The sequence below is a fragment of the Lissotriton vulgaris genome, chromosome 9, assembly GCF_964263255.1.
Source record: "Lissotriton vulgaris chromosome 9, aLisVul1.2, whole genome shotgun sequence".
Classification (NCBI taxonomy): Eukaryota; Metazoa; Chordata; class Amphibia; order Caudata; family Salamandridae; genus Lissotriton; species Lissotriton vulgaris.
The window spans coordinates 352,722,630-352,743,126 of NC_141697.1; the positions used below are offsets into that span (position 1 = coordinate 352,722,630).

Consider the following 20,497-nt stretch of genomic DNA (forward strand, 5'->3'; position numbering starts at 1 on the left):
GAACGTTGATGGTATCTCGGGAGAAAGAGAGTCTGCTGCCAAATTTGTGTTCAGGAGCTCAACAAGACAGGCGCAACCAAGCAAACCTACAACCCAAAACGCCCCGCCAGTATTTTGAAAACGCTATTCTCCAGACTAGAAAAAGTACAAGAACGGGAGATACGTAAATGGTGGGAGGCCACCTCACTGGAAAGATATATCGAGTGTGGCAGGATACCGAGAGGGCTACGTATCTACACTGTGCCCTCATATGAAAAGCCGGATCCAGCGTTACTTAAAGATTGGGCAGAATATACTGCAGAGTCAGCGAAAGGAATGGTGCACATACTTATTAAATATGCATGGAGTGACAGAGAAAAATGTCTGAAAGAAATAGCTGACATAGAGGAACAAATAGCCAAAGAAAAAGACTCCAAAGAAATCGAAGAACTTAGAGATATCATGAACAAAAGAATTAAAGACTACAAACTAAGCATCCGAAAGAGAAAGCAATCAAATTTTCTCAGAGATGAGCAGGACTACCTCTCAGGAAGAATCCTAACATTCGCCAGAAAATTCGATGCCACCAGAAAACGGTTGGCCCAGACGAATGCGACACCTACAAACGAGGACACAGAGGAATCTGAAGTGTCGGAAGGTGAACAAACTGAAAGCATCAAAGAGAAAGCAGCGACAACTGAGAGTCCTTTTTTTGACGAGTTCGAGGTGATCAAGGAAACCCGTCTCCGCCCCCAACAAAGGAATCACCCACCGGTACCCCAACAAAATCAAAGAGGAGGACGCGGAGGGGCAAGAGGGGCAAGAGGTGGGGCCCAACAAGCAGCGGCATCTCCGAGGGTCACCAGAAGCGGACTGAATCGCAGAAGATAACAGACAAAGAAGACAACAACGTCATAAACCTTTCCAAGAGAAAATTAACGGACAATGAAATTTCCATTCTCAAGAAAGGCTTAAGCTTCTGCCCAGCCAGTGACTTCGATCCCGTGAAAGTACGGATTGATTTATTCAAGTACATCAGGAAACTCAAGTTCAAGAAGATTTTTTTACAATCTCCAAAAACTGAAATCACAGAATCAAGGTCTGCAGTTCCAATTATAAATCAAAATGATGTACCAACATGTGAAGAACTGGCAGATATACTTCTAAGACCCACACAAGAACTTATGTTAAACACCACAACTGCTGAGTCGGCAGAACAGACTACTATCATGCAAAAAAGAGACCCAAGTATTATGAAGAACAAGTCAAAAAAGTTGCCTATCACTAACTATGATGCCATTGATCTTTTTATTGAAGCGGTACTCGAAGATCTTGACAAAATCTCATCCGGAGCGAAAAGAAAAATGAATCAAAAAACATCAAATATATCGAAAAGAGAGTGGCAGGCAATTAGATCACTCAAAGAAGATACAACTATCGAAATCAAACCTTCAGATAAAGGAGGAAACGTTGTTATCTTTGATCGAGATCATTACCTTGTGGAGGCACACAGACAATTGAGAGACAAGGAATGTTATACTCCTATACAAAGAACAGAATATAACAAAAGCATTTTGACTTTCCACAATATGCTAGACAACTGGCAGAAAGAAGGCATGTTAACTATGGATGAGTACCTTTTTCTGAAATGTGAAGCACCAATTGTACCAACTTTTTACCACCTTCCAAAGGTACACAAACATGCAAAAAGACCTCCAGGACGCCCAATTGTGTCCTCTATCGGGAGCCTCCTTGAAAATACCTCCAGATTTATTGATTCATATTTAGCACCCTTCGTAAAAGATCTCCCATCCTATCTGAAAGACACTCAGGATTTCCTAAGCATCATGGACAATATAACATGGGACTCCGAAATGTTATTAATTACATTAGATGTAGTGAATTTATACACCTGCATCAATCATGAGGAGGGTCTAACCGTCATTAAGTGGTTCTTAGATCAAAAACCCGAACATTTTCGTAGTCACAGTACCATGATTTTGTCTATGATCAGACTCTGCTTATTTAATAACAACTTTCTATTTGATGGGACTATGTACAACCAGAAGAGGGGTACTTCCATGGGTTCATGCTTCTCCCCCAGCTACGCGAACTTGTTCGTGGGCTGGTGGGAGAAGCATGAGGCATGGAAAGATGCCAACAATGAATGGACTAAAAAGATCCTTATGTGGACCAGATACATAGACAACCTGTTCCTAATTTGGCACGGTGATCCTCTATCTGCGGAAAAGTACATTGCCATTTTAAATACCAACACTCTCAACTTAAAATTTACAAGTACCATTAGTACTACCAGCATTAACTACTTAGATCTGGAAGTATTTGTGCACAATAACATCTTGCAAACCCGCTTGTACAGAAAACCTACGGCGGGTAATGCAGTTCTGCATGCCAGCTCATCCCATCCTAGGAGTCTGGTAAAGAATGTACCATATGGCGAGTTTCTCCGCCTGAAGAGAAATTGCTCTTTGGAACAAGACTATAGGCAGGCGACGATTGAGGCACAAGAAAGGTTTGAGAGAAGGGGGTATAAGAAAAACATCCTTAAACAGGCCAGTATGAAAGCCTCCGGGATTAATAGGAGGGATCTCCTAATACCTAAACCAAGAACAGAGGCACCTGATGAGGTACGAATGATAACTGAATTCAACACCAAGTAAGAAGAAATCGTTAACATTTTTCAAAAACACTGGCATATACTTACCGCTGACAAGATCCTCAAAAAGAATCTGCCGCAGTGACCACTAATCACACACAAAAGATGTCCTTCTCTGGCAGACCATCTGGTCCACAGTCATTTTAAAACAATGATCCAACCCATCAAATTATCCAAATCAGCGGGCTTTTTTCCTTGTCTTAAATGTAAGGCATGCAGATTTAGTGGCAAAGTGTCAGAGTACCCTAATCGCACAGGTGACAAGAAACCCAACATAAAAATAAAACAGTTGCTTAATTGCAACTCAGAATATACTATCTACTGTCTCACTTGCCCTTGCAAGCTGCGATACATTGGCAGCACTATAAAACCTGCAAAACTAAGGATCCTAGAACACATGCGGGCAATTACAAATAGGGACAAAACATACCCTGTTGCCCGCCATTTCGCAGAATACCATCAGAGCAACTGGGAGAAACTTAGTTTTTACTGCATCGATCAGGCACCCAAATTAGAGCGGGTGGTGACAGAGACAAGTCCCTACGCATTCTTGAGTCAAAGCATATCATCAGGCTAAAAACTATGACTCCGTGGGGACTTAACAATAATGAAGAACTTTGGGTCCACCTATAAACTGTGCACAGAAACTAATACGGGGTAAAATAGGACAAATATGATTCATGAACCATCTTAAAGTAATAAGTCCCTTTCCCCACTGATCTGCATGTCCTTACAAGAATAAGTTGTACTGCCTGTAAAATTGCCCATTCAGGGCTTAATAACTAAACGCAAAATAGGAAATTATCTTTCCTAACAATTCCACACTCTATAGGGTAAAGGTCCACAAGAGACACTGCATATATAACCCTCTTATAAAAAGAAAATCTGTTTAAGAAAACTGAATTGTTTGCTTAAATCTCTTTCACTGTGTTTAAAAATTGTGTAAAAAAATTGTGTATCAATAGAATTACGTTATATGTTTTTAATGAGCACTATGCACTTTTACTTCAAGTCGCCATTTGTCAGCCTTGGATTTTCATGCAATTTGCACAGTACAAGATGGCCTCCATTCTTTTGTATGCCAGTAGCCCTTCTTTTATGTCTATGAAATGTTTAACTGTCTAATGGCTTTAAATGGCGAAATGTACTTTGCACTAACGTAACACTGACGAAGCCTGCAAAGGCGAAACGCGTCTGTTGGGGTGAGGGGGGTTTGGTGATAATAAATCTTTAAACTGGATACCAGCGTGCCAGCCACTTTTTTCTGAAACCAGTACATGGACGCAGGAACGTGGAGTAATATCGAAGCGTCTCACCAACGCGGGCGTTTTGGCACCCGGAGAGAAGCGGAGCTACGGCGGTGAACTAAACTGTGCCAGAAACTAATATGACCGTATGCCCCGAGGCGGATTAAGCAAAAGGATTGTGGCAACATCGGAATAAAGTGTGGTGATTCAGAAGTCAACCCACACACGGAAGCGCTAACTGGCGGGTCTGCCAAGCGGTGACTGGAAACGCGTCGGCGGCGGCTGGAACCAAGAACTGGCGGCTAACTCGGTAAGTGAACGCCGATTTGAATTCATCTTACACACGCTTAGCCTCATCTTCGAAGGTACCGCAAGTAAACACCAAACCCCGACAAACCATAGTGACTACGTCACCACCCCTTCTTTGTAACAAACACAGTGAATAGCAGTACAACATAGACATGTCGAACGTTGATGGTATCTCGGGAGAAAGAGAGTCTGCTGCCAAATTTGTGTTCAGGAGCTCAACAACAAGACAGGCGCAACCAAGCAAACCTACAACCCAAAACGCCCCCGCCAGTATTTTGAAAACGCTATTCTCCAGACTAGAAAAAGTACAAGAACGCGAGATACGTAAATGGTGGGAGGCCACCTCACTGGAAAGATATATCGAGTGTGGCAGGATACCGAGAGGGCTACGTATCTACACTGTGCCCTCATATGAAAAGCCGGATCCAGCGTTACTTAAAGATTGGGCAGAATATACTGCAGAGTCAGCGAAAGGAATGGTGCGCATACTTATCTCTTTCACTGTGTTTAAAAATTGTGTAAAAAAAATGTGTATCAATAGAATTACGTTATATGTTTTTAATGAGCACTATGCACTTTTACTTCAAGTCGCCATTTGTCAGCCTTGGATTTTCATGCAATTTGCACAGTACAAGATGGCCTCCATTCTTTTGTATGCCAGTAGCCCTTCTTTTATGTCTATGAAATGTTTAACTGTCTAATGGCTTTAAATGGCGAAATGTACTTTGCACTAGCGTAACACTGACTAAGCCTGCAAATGCGAAACGTGTCTGTTGGGGTGAGGAGTGAGGGGGGTTTGGTGATAATAAATCTTTAAACTGGATACCAGCGTGCCAGACCAAAAGTCAAGAAGAATCCCTGGAGAAGAGTATTTACTCAATCACACTAGATATTCTGAGCCTCATTCATAATCACTGGTCACAAACTATTTTATACCGTTCACAGACTGATCAGACTGATCATCTCGCTGCATGTATAATAGCAGTTGCCATATACATATCGAACAAACGCGTAGATAAGCGGGAGGAACCCTATTTTGACTACAGGTCAGTGAATTAAAAGGGGAACTGATCATCTCACTGAATGTATAATAGTAGTCGTCGTATGCATATCGAACAAACGCGTAGATAAGCGGGAAGAACCCTATTTTGACAGTGGGAGGGACCCGTACTCGTAGCCAGTACCATAGTCAGTACCGTGGGAGGAGGAACCAGTGTAGACCACGCTTAATGAATTCAACTTATGTATAGCGCAGCTTACAATACAGCGTATCTTAACCATAGGTCAGTGAATTAAAAGGGGACCTGACCGCCCCACTGTATATAGAATAGCAGTCCTCGTTAACGAAGGTAACATAGGGGTAGAAACAACCTTTAAAAACTATACCTAATCTATAAAAACAGGGAATAGCGCTATGCTAAATGCCTTGTATCAAATACAAATGCTAAAATTTAAACCCTCCAATATTGAAATTAAAATTGAGTGCAAAACTATGCATTTTACGTTCCAAATAGAACGGACACATCCACGTCCAAACCACCTACCACTATCCAGAGGTATAGATGGGGAACGTTTGAAAGAAAGAATACCACGGGGAGACGGCATCCCCCCACATCAGTAGGTATGTATACTAGCGGTGAAACTGTTTTTTCTAGAGATATTTATACGCTAAATTCCTGGTAACAAAAACATTTGGGTTTACCTCACATACAGGGGCCCCAGCCACAAAACTCTCGTATCCTGAGAACAGTTCTTCATATTCTTTATAAAGGCGACCCTATAAAATCAGTAGGTAAGTAATATAATGGCTTATTAGAAAAACTTGTTTTAATGAAGGATGTGTTAATAAAGTGAGGTGTTTATTCCACAATCCCCCGAGTTAAATAGAATAATTTGGTATTTCTCGATGCAGGGATTTCATCCCTATAACAGATGAACCTCCTATATCCGAAGGATCGTCCATCTACCCGACAGGGCTCCCATTAGAATCTGAGAATAAAAAAGAGCAAGGGATCCGACTAAAACGGTAACTATACAGGTTTCAACGTATAGACAGAAGTAATGGAACAAATATCCTTGAACATACATAAGGACTAACATACACATAATAATGTGCCTTTTTAGACCGCAAAAACTCCAACGGTCGATTCTAAATATCCAGGAGAATGTGAGGTCCTGACTCCATCCATAAGATAAGGAACCTTACTTTTAAGGGTTAGTTGAATATGTGTGAATGAACTGTATGACTGTATGAGTAGATGTAGTAAGAACTGGTCATCAACTAGGTTATAACGGAGGGCAGTGGTAAATAAAAAGATTGAAGGACAACTGATGCTTTGTCGTTAACATCTTAGAGGCTATATGTATATAGTATGGTATTCATGTATCTGCGAGGCATGGATAGGAACATAGATGTTTGAATTACACATTGAAGAGAGAAGATACGATCTTTTGTAAAATATAACAGGAATCGTTTATTCCATGTATTGAATTATTCCTTTTATAATACACAGGAAAGGACACATGAGGTTAACCCCAACTACTTCAAAATTGTCCTGAGGAAGGTGTGCCATTATCAAAAGGCAGAGACACCGAAACGCGTTGACGCTTTTTCTTGTTCCTTAGAATTCAAGCCCAGGAAATCTCTGTTATCAGGTCTATTGGTGAAGTGGAGATGTGTTCCAAAATATAACAAGGGCTTTCGAATCTTGAAATCAGTACCACTTATAGATGTGTTTTTTTCTGTTGGGGTCTTGTTTCCAATTTTAAATGTCATGTGCTTTATTTGAAATCTAACTTAGATAGGATGTGTTGAATTGGTGCTTCCTTTTCTGTGGATATTTTCATACATTGATAAATTATTTTTTTAATATTGTTGTTACTGTATTAATAAGTTGTCTCTCCTATGAGTTTCAGAATTTATTATGTAATGAATTGTGTTTTATTTATATGTGCCAATGTTTTTTAATAAAAGTCTGTGAACGATATAAAATAGTTTGTGACCAGTGATTATGAATGAGGCTCAGAATATCTAGTGTGATTGAGTAAATACTGTTCTCCAGGGATTCTTCTTGACTTTTTATACTGTATATATATCTACTGTCATTGGTCCATCCGTGTGCCTCGATTTTACGGAAAAAAGGGCGGAACTGATGTCATCACGCCGGCGTGGGCCTAATATGGTGTCGGTGACGTCAGCGGAGTCGCGCGCGATGATGTGCCTCTATGACGTCGCCCACGTCGGCGCAAAGCTACGAAAGAATTTCCGTATGTTGCTGATGCAAGGGGATATTCACAAGGTGAGAAATCCACAGGCAGATACTGTATCTACCAGAAAAAGCGTTACCGAAGGTAAGTAACGTGTTCGTTAGAGCTTCTCAGATTACTGGATTGGCCTGCTTTTTTGAGTTTTTTTGCCAGGTAGTCGGGTTTGCCGGTATGGAGGGATTTTTGGGTTAGGCAGGCTGTCCGAGTTGACCTATGATGTTCAACTCGGCTCAGTTGCCAGACCGAGGCAACAACGGAAAGTGCGTGGCCTCTTTTTCCTGAGTGAGTGCCAGGTGAGGTGAGGCAATTCCTCCCTACAAATTTGGGAGAAGGTTGAAAAACAAAGACATGCGACTACTTTACATTGGGTATGTCTAAAAAATGAAAATGATCTATCACAGCACGTGGTAAGTGTTGCAGTAGTGAACATCATAGGTCCTGACGAAAGCCCCGAGGGGCTGAAACATGTTGACCAATTAACATTCATGGTGAATAGTAAAAAAAAATTACATACTATTTCCACTCTGCTTTTAATCATGCCGTCTTGATGGGCGCACCTAATAAAGTTTCTTGAGACATCAAGACAGGCATTTTTACATCGCCACTCTATTTGTTTACACCCTTTCACTTTTTCACATTTTCTAAACACTGCAACTTGCCCCTACAGCCTTATAACTCTCATGGTTCTTGTTTGGTTGATTGCTCATCCGGTGGGTCCAAGATTAGCTAGCCTCAGGTGTCCGCCTGTGGAAGAGTTTATCGAATACCAACCGACAACAACAACCCAGATGATTAAGTTCCGCTACTATGTGGGCTGATGGGTACACTTTTCTCTTATTTTCAATCTCTCGTTTCTCTCTCTTCTCCTTTACAACTTTGTATATAACCTCTTGATATTCGTGATCTGGAATACCACAAATAGGTTCCTATCACTTACAGAATCAGATTAGACCCTTGGTATCTTTCGTGTTCTGAAATTACTTCAAATTTCTACTGGGAGCCATTTGAGTTCTTTGAGTGTAGGGGAGATGTGATCAGATCTTTTGACGCCGGTGATCATTCTGGCTGCCGCATGTAATGTTGTTTTGATCGGTGCCAAGTACGATTTAGGAATACCTGTTAGGACTGCATTCCCATAGTCCAGTCTTGACAGTACCAGAGATAATGTGGCCAATTTGAGATCCTTGTTTGGAATGTAGGGTTTGATTTTGTTCAGAAGTCCAAGGTTAAAGAGTGCACTTTTGGCCGAGTTCTTAATGTGTTTCATCATGTTTAGTTTAGAATCTAAGGTGACGCCTAGACATTTAACAGAGTCTGCTAGAGTAAGATTCCCTTTGAGCGCATCAATTGCTTTTAGCCATTCGGTGATTTGTGGGTTGTCCTCCTTGTTCGAGATGAGGAGTGTCTCAGTCTCGTCCGGACACCTATCTAAATGCCCTGCCTCGATTGCACATTCTTGTTTGCCTGGGAAAGCACACTTCACCTATCCAAATGCCCTGCCTCGATTGCAAATTCTTGTTTTGTATTCAAAAACCGAGAATTTACACTTGTAAATCTTTTCACTCACACATATTACCACAGTATGGTGTAATTTTGTATGGGGGTAAATCTTTTCTCATGAGCGGGAAGTGAAAATTCCAGGGTAGGTATGCCCTGGAAAGTGTGAGCACACCTACAAACTTGTGAGTAGGCCTGGGCGGAGTTCGCGGAGTGGGGCTTCGCGGAGCTACGCGAAGTGGGCGAGAAACTACGCCCACCTCCGCACTCCGCGTAGCCCCACTCCGCAAAACCACTGGCCGGCAGCCCCGCAACCCGCCTCCCTCCCGCCCTCCCTAAATACTTTAAAATACAAGAACGCAATAATTCTAAAAGCACTTACCTTGCCGCCGCTGGCCGCCGCGTTCCCCGGGGCTCGTTCTCTTCCGTCTTCCGTATTTTGCAGTAATGCGCATGCGCGGGCGGCCGCGCATGCGCATTTTCTCGTGAAAATGCGCATGCGCGGTCGTCCGCGCATGCGCATTACTGCAAAATACGGAAGACGGAAGAGAACGAGCCCCGGGGAACGCGGCGGCCAGCGGCGGCAAGGTAAGTGCTTTTAAAATTATTGCGTTCTTGTATTTTAAAGTATTTAGGGAGGGCGGGAGGGAGGCGGGTGGCGGCCAGCTACGCTCCGTCTGCGGAGCGTGCGTAGTGCCGCCTGGCTCCGCCAGCTCCGCAAAATGCGGAGTAGGCGGAACTACGCACACTCCGCAGACGGAGCGTAGCTGGCCGCCCACGGTTACTTGTGAGTTGGTGGGATTTCAGAAACCTTTGCAGGGTCCATTGCCTCCATGTATGCATTTGAAGCTTTATTCCTGAAAATGGTTGGAGTAAATCCGTTTTTAGAGGTGGGAGTATGAATGTAACATCCTGTTAATTGATCGGAGTTTAGGAGAGGGGTTTTTCCTTTCTTGAAACATATTGTGGTGGAAACGGTGTAAAACTATATATATTTATTTTATATTTTCATGTGGAAGATTCCTTGGAAACTTGTGGCAAACTTTGAGATTTATGGAATTTTTTTAAAATCTACAAAAATAAGGTATAAACCTAAGGGTGTAGATTTGAAAGCATTCTGTGAATTAGGCCTGTAGTGTTGTAAGTACTTGATCTGTGATGAGTGTGATGTGAATGAAATTGCAATGGGTGGATGTACACCTGTGTTGAATTTGTTTGGAGTGTTTGTGTGTGCATGTGAGGGAGTTAGTACATTGCAAGTGTGCATGTAGCACCAAGTGATATCTCTCTACCCAGGGTGTAAGATGCAGGCCATATGCCATTTGGGCCTTCCCGGTTTTTATCCTCACCCTCATATTTGTCTGCTCACTATTGTGGACACCCTGGGAGACCTGGTTAATAAAGTTGATGACATGTCAAGGCAAGATAGTTGAGAAATGTGCATAGATCGAGTATGGTTTTGCAAAGAATCACGCTTATAATTCACCAGTGGAGACTTCTTGGCCAAGATTGGGAATGTGTGAAGATATGGGTGCAGGGTGGATTGGGTTGGATTTTACCCTACCAAGTTCAACGGTTTTCTGGTGCTCAAATGTTGGGGCAACACATCATGAGAAAGTACTCGGTTTTACCTTTTTGGAGTGGTGATTTGATCGAAATTGTATTTGTTTTACAGTGTGGTAGACATCCCTGAAATCTAACGGTCCTCCAAAGAGTTGGTTTAGAGATTAATGAGATTGGGTTTTACTATTCCATGTTCACAAGGGTTTCCTGTGCTTTTTGGTTACATGTTATGTCCTGTGTTGTGTATCACCTAGTGGGGAAAGGTAAGATGACACTGAAGATTGCTCAAATACGGCGGCATGTTTGCAGGCTGTTGCACATTCTTTCCAGCGCAACCTCCCTTCACGTCCAGTATATAATCTTCTAAATTATCACAGGCTCTCAAACATGGTTCTTTAGAAGTGCCATCTAGTTCATGCTGCTTTCCTCTCCATGAACCCTCCTGTAAAGCCAGGTGTGGCATAGTAATGCTTTAGAAAAGTTTGCATTAAGGTATTCCGTTTGCACCAGCTGCTACATTTGTTCACCAATGTATACAGCTGCCACGACTGCTGTGATATAGAGTACAGAGACAACAAAACCACCCTTTTGATGACATAGCTTGTGAGGGCATTGTGGCCCCTTTCAGGTATCTGAAATATATAGTTATTCCTGGGACTGCTGTCAATCCTAGGTGCTAATAAATTTGCTGAGGACTGAGGCCATGGCGGTGGTATTGTGGACAGCTTCAATACACTTGTGTGCCCTGCCTGTTGAACTCGATGTTTATTGCAGAGAAGTTCGACATAAGTACTTCTGGTTGTTTGATGTTTCAGCTATTCATTCCAATGGTGTGTCAGGTGGAAACCTGTTAATCAAGAGTTCCCTAACTCTCCTTCCTCTCCAGTGGCCACTCCTCTGCTAAGAAGGAGCTTCGCCCCACTGCTCTCAGAGCAGTGAAAAGGGAAAAGATACAACAATAATAACAAGGTTATCATTCTTTTACTTTTGGTTGCTAAGGCTGTGTTGGGGTGCGATTGGAGCTGTTGGCTCCGGGTGGGAGCAGGAGTGGACTGTGCACACTAAGTGGGCATGACTGCTTGGCCGGTAGTTTTTGCCGGCCAATCAGTCATGCACACTTTACATATTCCCCACCAGGCTGTAATGGACAGGCTGGTGGGGAAAGTGCACAGGCTCCCTGTCCCGATCTGAGTGCCGATCCACGGCGTTCAGACCAATCACAACGATTGGCTCAGGGGAGCCTGTATGCCAGGTGCTTCCTGCAGCTTCTTCCGGACTGGAGTCAGGAAGAGCAGAGGTGTGGCTGTCAGAAAAGATAAGTATTTTTTTTTATATTTTCAACCCCGTCTCGCCTCCTCACCCCCTGTTCCCTACCTGCCGCCACTTTTCCTCTCTAGCAGTAAAATACAAAAGCATGAAGCAAGTGACCAAAATAAGAAATAAATATATAGAATAGTTACCGAAAACTGTTGCTGTTAAAATGACAAAATAATTCAAATCCACAGCAATTTGCAAAGGAAAATAACAAAAAACGTATTTTCAGAAAATAGTATTCTTATTATATAGAGTGATTAAATAGACGTGCAACAATTTTATTAGAGACAGCGCGATTCTGAATTACACTTTATAAAGAGTCTTTGTCTGATGTTTGAAACAAACTGTGGGTGAGGAAAATATGGCAGGAATAAATGGAGGTTTAGGGCTGAGAGAATGGTTTGGATGTTAAGGTGCAAGGAGTTGGTAGACAACCTTTTTATTGTGTTTTATGCCGACTAAGATACCTCCAGTATAGTAAAATAATTTAAAGGGCACAGATATATCAGCTCATTCTAGAGAATCCCTTTGCAAATTCTTAGTCATAACATGTTCAGGTTGGGGTACACTAGTCTATACTTTGTATGTGTTTCACAATTCTCCTATTACTTATAACAGACATTTTAATTCAGAAACCTAAGACAGTTGAGTCAAGAGTTTTTACAGCGTACAAGCAAATATCTGTGGCCCAATTCAGGTAAATAGATCTTGCAGGCATTCATTAAATAACAAAGCACAACTCTTCACATACAACCATGTATTGAACACACAACATTCATGTCACCCCTCTTGCAGTGTTGAACTTCATATTCTCATGGAAAAGTAAATAGATGTGGATCAAGCATTGTAAATCTATTCTGAGGATTGAGACTAGCCAATCTCCTTTCACCTTTCTACTCTTTGGCAAGGCTCGAAACCTGATTGAAGATTATTGTCAACTGAAGGTGTGTCTGGGCTTAAACCGTGTGGAGGGTGTTGCAAGTTTGCCGCCTTCCTACCTGATTAGAATGCAAAATTTCTTCTTCTTGTCAGACCATCGCTAACTTTGAGACATTTGATGAGTTCCTGAAGGACAACTATGCTAAGAGAAAACGAGCTATTCAGAAGTACCAACATGAGCAGAAACAAAATGAAATCAAGAAGAAGCAAATAAAAGAACTGGTCCAACAGCTACTGGATATGCGAACCAGGTATGTGAGCCATCCACACAACTGTGCCTCCAGGGATTCAATGCTGCTTCTCACAGGCACTGAATGCTTACTTTTGCACAATACTGAATATATAGAGAGTGAGCTGACTTGATTGTGGATCCATTTTCTTATATGCCTATGTGAAGTATGGTCGATGTTCAGCCTACTTCACATAACCTGCTCTTCTGTCTTGCAATAATTCTCCCAACTTGTGTCACTCTTTATCTCTCACTTGTTTCAGCTGTTTTGAAATGGATGATAATGCTATTTATTTGTGGACCCTTTCTCTCTTCATATATCTGCTTTTGACTGCTATTTTCTTATTTCTCTTTAGACTCTTTTATGATTCCTCGATCTGGACATTCCTCATCATCCTTTTCTCTTTGCTATCAGGCTGCTATCAGGCTGCCCTACATGATGTTGTTGGTGATTTCTTATTTACTTTCTCAACCGCTCTTTCTTGATTATATTATGTTAGTCCACTTGAGGGAGATCTCCTAGTGTGTGGAGGACCTGGAGCATCTGTGAGTGGAGCTTCTATAGTTGTGGAGTCTGGCAGTACTGCTCCAGGAGGGAGAGTACAGAAGTCCAGTGAAATGAGTGATTGGGGGATAGGATGTGAGTCCCCAGAAGTCCTGGAGTGCCAGGCAGTGATTCCACCAAAGGTTCTAGACCGGAGGTTGGATGTCCAGGTTCAGGGGTTGCCTGACCTGAAGGGTGGGAATACTGTAATCAGTGTCCAGACCAGTTCTTTCTCCAGAGGTACCGCCCCGGTTGGGAGGGAGCAGGACTCTGGAAGGGGGTGCAGAGGGTGGGAGAGCCCACCTCTGACCCCGGTTCCACCTGAGGGGTAAAACCCTAGGTTGGGAGAATGGTACCCCTCGCAGGAGGAGGAGGAACCCTAGGAGAAGAAGTAAGGGGAGGAGAGCCTTCCCTGAGACTCCTGGTCCACCTAAGGTTGTAGATCCTAGGCCGGAGAACCAGTGGCAGTCTAGCCCTGTCTTGCAGACAGGAAGAGTGGAAAATGGCTGTTATGTGCCAGGGGTTACTACCCCCACTTTGTGAGTTGGCAGGAACCAGTGGCACCTGGGTGGCCTAGGGCCTGGTCCTGGCCGAGGGCAGCTGGAGAGTACCAGTGGGGTAGTCCAGTTAGTCCCTACCATAGTTTTAGAAAGAACCCCAGGGGTTCACCGTGGCGTAAAACAGGAGGGTGTCCCTGCAGTTGCGGGCCCGCGTCCGTGTTTTATCGCCCCAAGCAGGTAAGTCCATCACGGTGGTGATTGGTCTGCCCTGCGTTTTGGCTGGAAGGGGGTTGTGTTGGACTTGGCCCTTAAGGCAGGTTCACCCCTAATCTTTTTGCTCTAGATCTGTGATCTGTATGGATGATTTTCTGGTCTGTGCGCACTTTTTCCCTGTGTCCCAGAGTAAAGTGCGTGCGTGTAGTTAGGCTGGCCTGCTCTCCCATAGGGATGCATGGGGAATGTCGGTGTCCCTAGTAGTTCCTGATGCGTGGGGAGTGCATGCTCGAATTTGGTATGTGCGAGTTCGTGGGAATGAATGCTTCACAATGGTGTATGTGGTATGTGTGTGTCATGAGTAGAAATGCCATTTCTAGGACTTGGCATATTACTGTAAAATATGGCTGCCGTGTGATTAGCTGGAGCTGGCTGGTGAGCCTGGCTCCAGGAAGGCTGGATGGGTCTGCCCGGTGGTGAGTGTGAGATTAGCATATTGATGGCTTGGGTGGAGTGCCCCTGGTCCCTGATGGGCCTGGACTTTCCCCAGACAATGCTGGCTCCACCCCCTGTAGTGTGGCAGATGTCCCTAGCCCTGCCAGTGAATAGAGAGGGTGGTTGAGGTAAACAGAGTACTTCAAAACCAGCTGCGACTGGTTTTCCCCCACCCTGCACCCTGAGACAAAGGGATTTTACTGTATAAGAAGGGGCTGTGTCCCCATACAATTGGTTCTTTGGTTTTCTTCCAGGATCCTTGCCAGAGGGGGCTGTTGCTGCTGCTGGGGCCAGGAGGACCGCCACTTGGACTGTCTCCCTGCCTGGAGACCCAGTGTGCTGGCTCTGGCCCTGCCTTGCCCCCCTGCCTGCCTCCAGACCTTGCTGGAGCTCTGCTGTGCCTGGAAGCGCTCTTATTTTGACTTGTAGCGCTAGGCGCGCTTTATTTCCCTTTTAGCGCTGAGCGCGCTTCTCCTTTGCTCCCAGAGCGCTTGGGAGCGCTTTATTGACATTGCCGGTGCCCACCCGGCATTGGAGCCGATTTGCCGATTTTTGGCCAGCGAGTGCCCACCTCGCTTTCTATTTTAATTAGAGGCCGGTGCCCACCCGGCATTGCCCCGTTGAGATTTTATTATTTAAAGCTGGTGCCCACCCGGCATTGCCCAGGAGATCACCGCCGCAGCCCAGGAGCACTGGAAATCGTTGCCGGGCCGCTGCCTACCGCGACCCGGAAGTCCCGCCTCCTGACCCCCAGGGCCGCGCTGCCATTGGCGGCCCCGGCGGAAGTCAGGCGGCATGCAGCGGAGACGGGTCCAGGCGGGAGCGCGAGAGGAGCAGCCGGCGTGTCCTGCCCGAGGCTCCCGATAGAAGGGAGAGCTCCGGGACGAGTGAAGAGGAGCCCCGCAAGGAGACCGGCAGAGAGTGCTTCCCCGCCCTGCAGGCCCAGTGAGACACCCGGTGAGTGCGGGGACAGGGTCTGTTGACGTAGAGCGGCCCCTATAGGCAGCGGGCTGCTCTGACGAACGTGGGGCATTGCTTGATTACTGAGTCCCCCGTGAGGGACTCCAACGATCCGGGACCCATTTGTTTTTGAGCCCTAGAGGCTCCGCCCGCATTGGTTCTTCAGAGCCCCGAGTGGCTCAGGGCATTCCCGATTCCGAGCCCAGAGAGGATCACAGCCGCAGTTGATCTACGAGCCCAGCGAGGCTCATCGCCCACATCGCTTGAGAGCCCTGAGAGAGGCTCTGGGGCATTTCATTATTCTGAAAGCGCTGAAGCTCTAATTTGCGCATTTGCCTTGCGAGCCCCTGAGAGGCTCCTTGCCCACCTTTGTTCTTGAGCCCACCTGGCTCCAACGTTTGCCCAGTTCTTATTCACAACTGTCCAGAACTTAGTGGACAGTTGCTACGTTTAGGTTTGTGTGCTGTGCTGCCTGCGCAGCTTCCCTGACATTGAAACTCAGGGCATTCCGCCCCTTTCAAGGCCAGTTGGCCTGAGGGACATTTCGAGTGTTGTGCTATGTGCACCCTGCGCATTATGATTTCTTGCTATGTGATTCTTGCGCAAATGTTCTAATCTGCACCTCTGAATGTGTTTAATACCTCATGTGCAATTGTTGATGTCCCATTTTATGTTTAGGTTTCCTTCCCTTTGCTAAGAGTGAACTGCTTAGGTGTTGGTATTCCTTCCTTAGGTCCTGATGATAAGGTCCTAGTTCCCTGCGTAATTTTCCTACAGTGTTTTAGGGTTGCATAGGAGGTATTTACTCTTAACCAGTGATTACTGGATGAGTGCTGCATTTACAATTTTGGTGCTAATCATTCTATGTTTATGTCCTAAGTGTATACCTACAAGTATTATTTTCTAACAAGTGCCTACTCCTGACAGTGGTCCATGTGGCCCTGTCCTGTACATAATTCCCTTGTAAATTCTGCCCGTGCCTCTGGCACATTGTAAAGTTTGTGTGTTATCTAATGTGTTTTGTTTATTATAATACAAAGGCTATTTTTTTATATAACCTTGTGTGGAGTCTCCTTTGTGGTGGGCCTTGGGTGTTGTTGCTGGGGTGCGTGCGCAAATACTTAACACATACCGCCTCCAAGTTTAGCCTTGACTGCTCGCGCCACGTTACCTAGAGGGTGAGCAGGGGTTACCTTGGTGTGTGACTCCCTTGCCCTGACCTTAGAAGTGGTGATCCCTGACTGACCTTGGCGTGAGCCTTGGCCAGCCAGGGTCCCGTTTCTAACAGGCGGGCATTAAGGTCTCTGCAGTTATCTATATTTATTGTAGCTGTCCACTTCATATCTAGTTCTATGACCTTCCCCACTAAAATGTACATCGGCTCTCTCATAAAGTCTGAGAGAGGGCAACCCAAAACCTTTCCAGAAAGAAACAACAAAACTGAGGCTAAGTGTATATGCATATACCCAAGTGCAGGCAAACAGCAGTATAATTGGACGTCTATGAATCCTGCAAATGGCCAGCATAAATAACTATACATAAGAAAGCAAGCATTAGAGACATACTTGCATATTCCATATTGATCAAATCTTTATAATGCAATAATGCATAAAGAAATTACACCAACCACAGATAATGCAGATGCAAAAGAGTGAGACTTAAACTAAAGTAAAACATTTAGTAAACAAACTGCATACAATCATCAGATTTCCAAATAATGCTTGCTTTGAAAATACCCTCTGTGCTTTCCTTTCACTTAAAATGCTAATGAGTAGTCCAGGCACTATTTTTTCATTTGCACTATTTCAGTTAGTTTGAAATGTATTAACTTTCAATGCCATGGTATATTTGACTTCCTAGGAGTTTACTTAACTACTAGTTTAACGATGAGGTGGATACATTTCACCTTATGAGTTACAGCTCTGATTACAATCATACTAGTTTCCCCTTTATGAAAGTAAACAATGCTGCTGAAATTCTCCTGAATTTACTTGATTGAAAAGAAACTGTGTTTGACACTGCACGTATGAAAATAGATTTCAAACAAAATCAGTATTATTTTGTGAAGCATAGATAATTTAAGAGTGCACTTCTATTTCACTCCGAAGTTGGTGAACTGAAAGTTCACAAGTGGTAACTTTTTCTCTTTGTACAGCTCATTTTAAAACCTCTACAATATGTTTGAGACAGTGGATTATTAGTTGGGGTCCATAGTAGTCCACCACAAGTAACAATGGCACCTAATTTGCTTGGTCCTTTGAAGGTTTCAGAAATTTAAACCTGAGCTCAACCCCTTATAGGTATGGTACAGAGCAGATGGGCTTAACTTAAGAAAATGTGTCAAGCAAGTACTAAAACAATAAAAAAAAATAAAAAGCACAACACAATAAATACCTCTCTCCAATTTATAAAAATGGAGGATAGTTTAACGCCTTAATCGCAGCAGTTTTTCCGCCGCGGTGCGGGCGTTCTATTAGGTGGGCGGGGCTCCGTTGGCCGACGGCAGCACTCGCGAGGTAGTGCTCCCATCGGCCAATGGCCGACGGGAGCACGCAAGGGGTTAACCCCTTCCACGCTCATGACGAGCTGGGCTCGCCATGGCGTAGCCTCCTCGCACGCTGATGACGAGCCCAGCTCGTCACGTAAAGTGCAGTTTTAAAAAACTCAGCACAGGAGCGGAATTGTGCTAGCGCGCATGCGGTTAAGGAACAAAATGACACCAAAATTACATATATACTATAAGGAGAACCAGCGATATCAATGTGTAAAGTTTTAAATAAAAACTCCACCAAAAAGCACTCAAAAACCACAGGCTTCTGATCATGCTGGAGTAAAGCTGACGACTGTCCATCACCGGTCTGATACAGGGATTGGGGTTGTTTCAGTCAAAAAGTGACTCTATTTTCTTAGAATCAGCTCTGGACATTGACGGGTTGTTGTGGGGTTCCTTGTAGTCGAAGACAGCAGACAAAAGCAAAAACAGGGCTTGAAGCAACGGGCATCAGAGGACAGGGTCCTGATGCAGTTGTCGACAAAGGTGGGAAGACTCGGAGCGGTATTTCAGATTTAATCTTCAATTGTGGTGTCCTCGCAGCTGCCATATTTTCTTTGTTTGCATAGTGTGAGTTTTATATGCCATATATGTGACAGATATTTTACATGTGAGCATTCGAAAAATAAAACATTTACAATACTGAAAGCTATAGTCTTGTTGTAGTCTTTGAATTGGTTTAACTAAAGTTTTGCGAATAGTAAAACTAAATGTATCAGAATTTGGTGAGAAAAAACAGGATTGTATAACCAACTAGTACCCAACATAGGATAAACAGTGATGATGCGTACAGCTTATACATTACTACATGCATTAAATGTCTGAGGGAGCATGTACATCAATAGCCATACACCATTAAAGAGATTTACTTAAAACACACACCAACGAGAATCAAGGGGCATCAACAGTCCCAAAAAGTATTGTGCATTTGTCCCCCACAATAGCAATATTTATTTAGGTAATAGTTTATCAAGTTAATATATTTCAAATTTCAATCAATCAATCAATCAGGGGTTTGTAAAGCCACTCACCCGTGAGGGTCTCAAGGCACTAGGGGGGGGAGGGGGCAGCTCCAGATCAGTCGAAGAGCCAAGTCTTGAGGTCCTTCCTGAACGTGTGCAGGGTTGGGGAGAGTCTGATGTTCACGGGTAGCTCGTTCCAGATCTTGGCTGCCATGTGGGAGAAGACTCTCCTACCTTGTCTGTTTCTGCGGTTGCAGGGGACCTCCGCAAGGGCGAGGTCAGCGGAGTGTAGGTTCCTCTTGGGTACGTGGAAGGAAACTATCTCATTGAGGTATTTGGGTCCGATGTTGTAGAGGGATTTGTAGGCATAGGTGAGGAGTTTGAATGTAACCCTTTTCTTGACGGGGAGCCAGTGGAGGTCTCGTAGGTGTGGGTCATGTGTTTGTGGCAAGGTGTTCCAAGGGTGATTCTGGCTGCGTCGTTGTGGATGGTTTGGAGTCTGTGTAGTAGAGTTCTGTTGATTCCAGCGTACAGGGCGTTGCCGTAGTCCAGTCTGCTGGTTATGAGTGTGTGGGTGACTGTCTTTCTGCAGTCGGGGGGATCCACTTGAAGGTCCTGCGGAGGATGTGCAGGCAGTTGAAGCTGGTGGAGGCGACGGTGTTGATCTGGTGGTTCATGAAGAGGGAGGAGTCGAGGATGATGCTGAGGTTTCGTGCGTGGTCTGTCGGAGTGGGTGGGTTTCCAAGGGCGGGGGGCCACCAGATGTCATCCCAGGTGGAGGTGTGGGGTCCGAGGATGAGGACCTCGGTCTTCTCTGAGTTGCGCTTCTAGCAGCTGTCCTTTATCCAGGCTGCCACATTCTTCATTCCTTCCTGTAAACAAAGTCTGGTGTCTTTGGGGTTCTTCGTGAGTGAGAGGATGAGCTGGGTTTTGTCGGCGTACGATACAATGCTGAGTCCATGCTGTCTTACGATGGAGGCGAGGGGGGCCATGTAGATGTTGAAGAGCTTGGGGCTGAGTGATGATCCCTGGGATACTCCACAGTTGATGTTGGTGGGTGTGGAGAGGAAGGGAGGGAGTCTGATCCTCTGGGTTCTACCGGACGGAAAGGATTGGATCCAGTCGAGGGCAGCTCCTTGTATGCCCGCTTTGTGAAGTCTGGCTGCGAGAGTGCGATGTGAAACGGTGTCGAAGGCTGCGGAGAGGTCCTCGACCACGCTCCTGAAGAAAAAATGTCATACCATTAACATA

The 20,497-nt window shown here is 44.6% G+C and overlaps 1 protein-coding gene across 1 annotated transcript in view; it reads left to right on the top strand.

The window, feature by feature from the left end:
• The window catches only part of CCDC197 (coiled-coil domain containing 197), a 259,467-nt gene that overhangs the window by 113,147 nt on the left and 125,823 nt on the right, over window positions 1-20,497 (top strand). Inside the window, exon 4 of the mRNA XM_086937717.1 lies at window positions 12,904-13,043. Within this exon, the coding sequence (XP_086793843.1) occupies window positions 12,904-13,043 (140 nt within the window). The remainder of the gene's footprint in view (window positions 1-12,903; window positions 13,044-20,497) is intronic.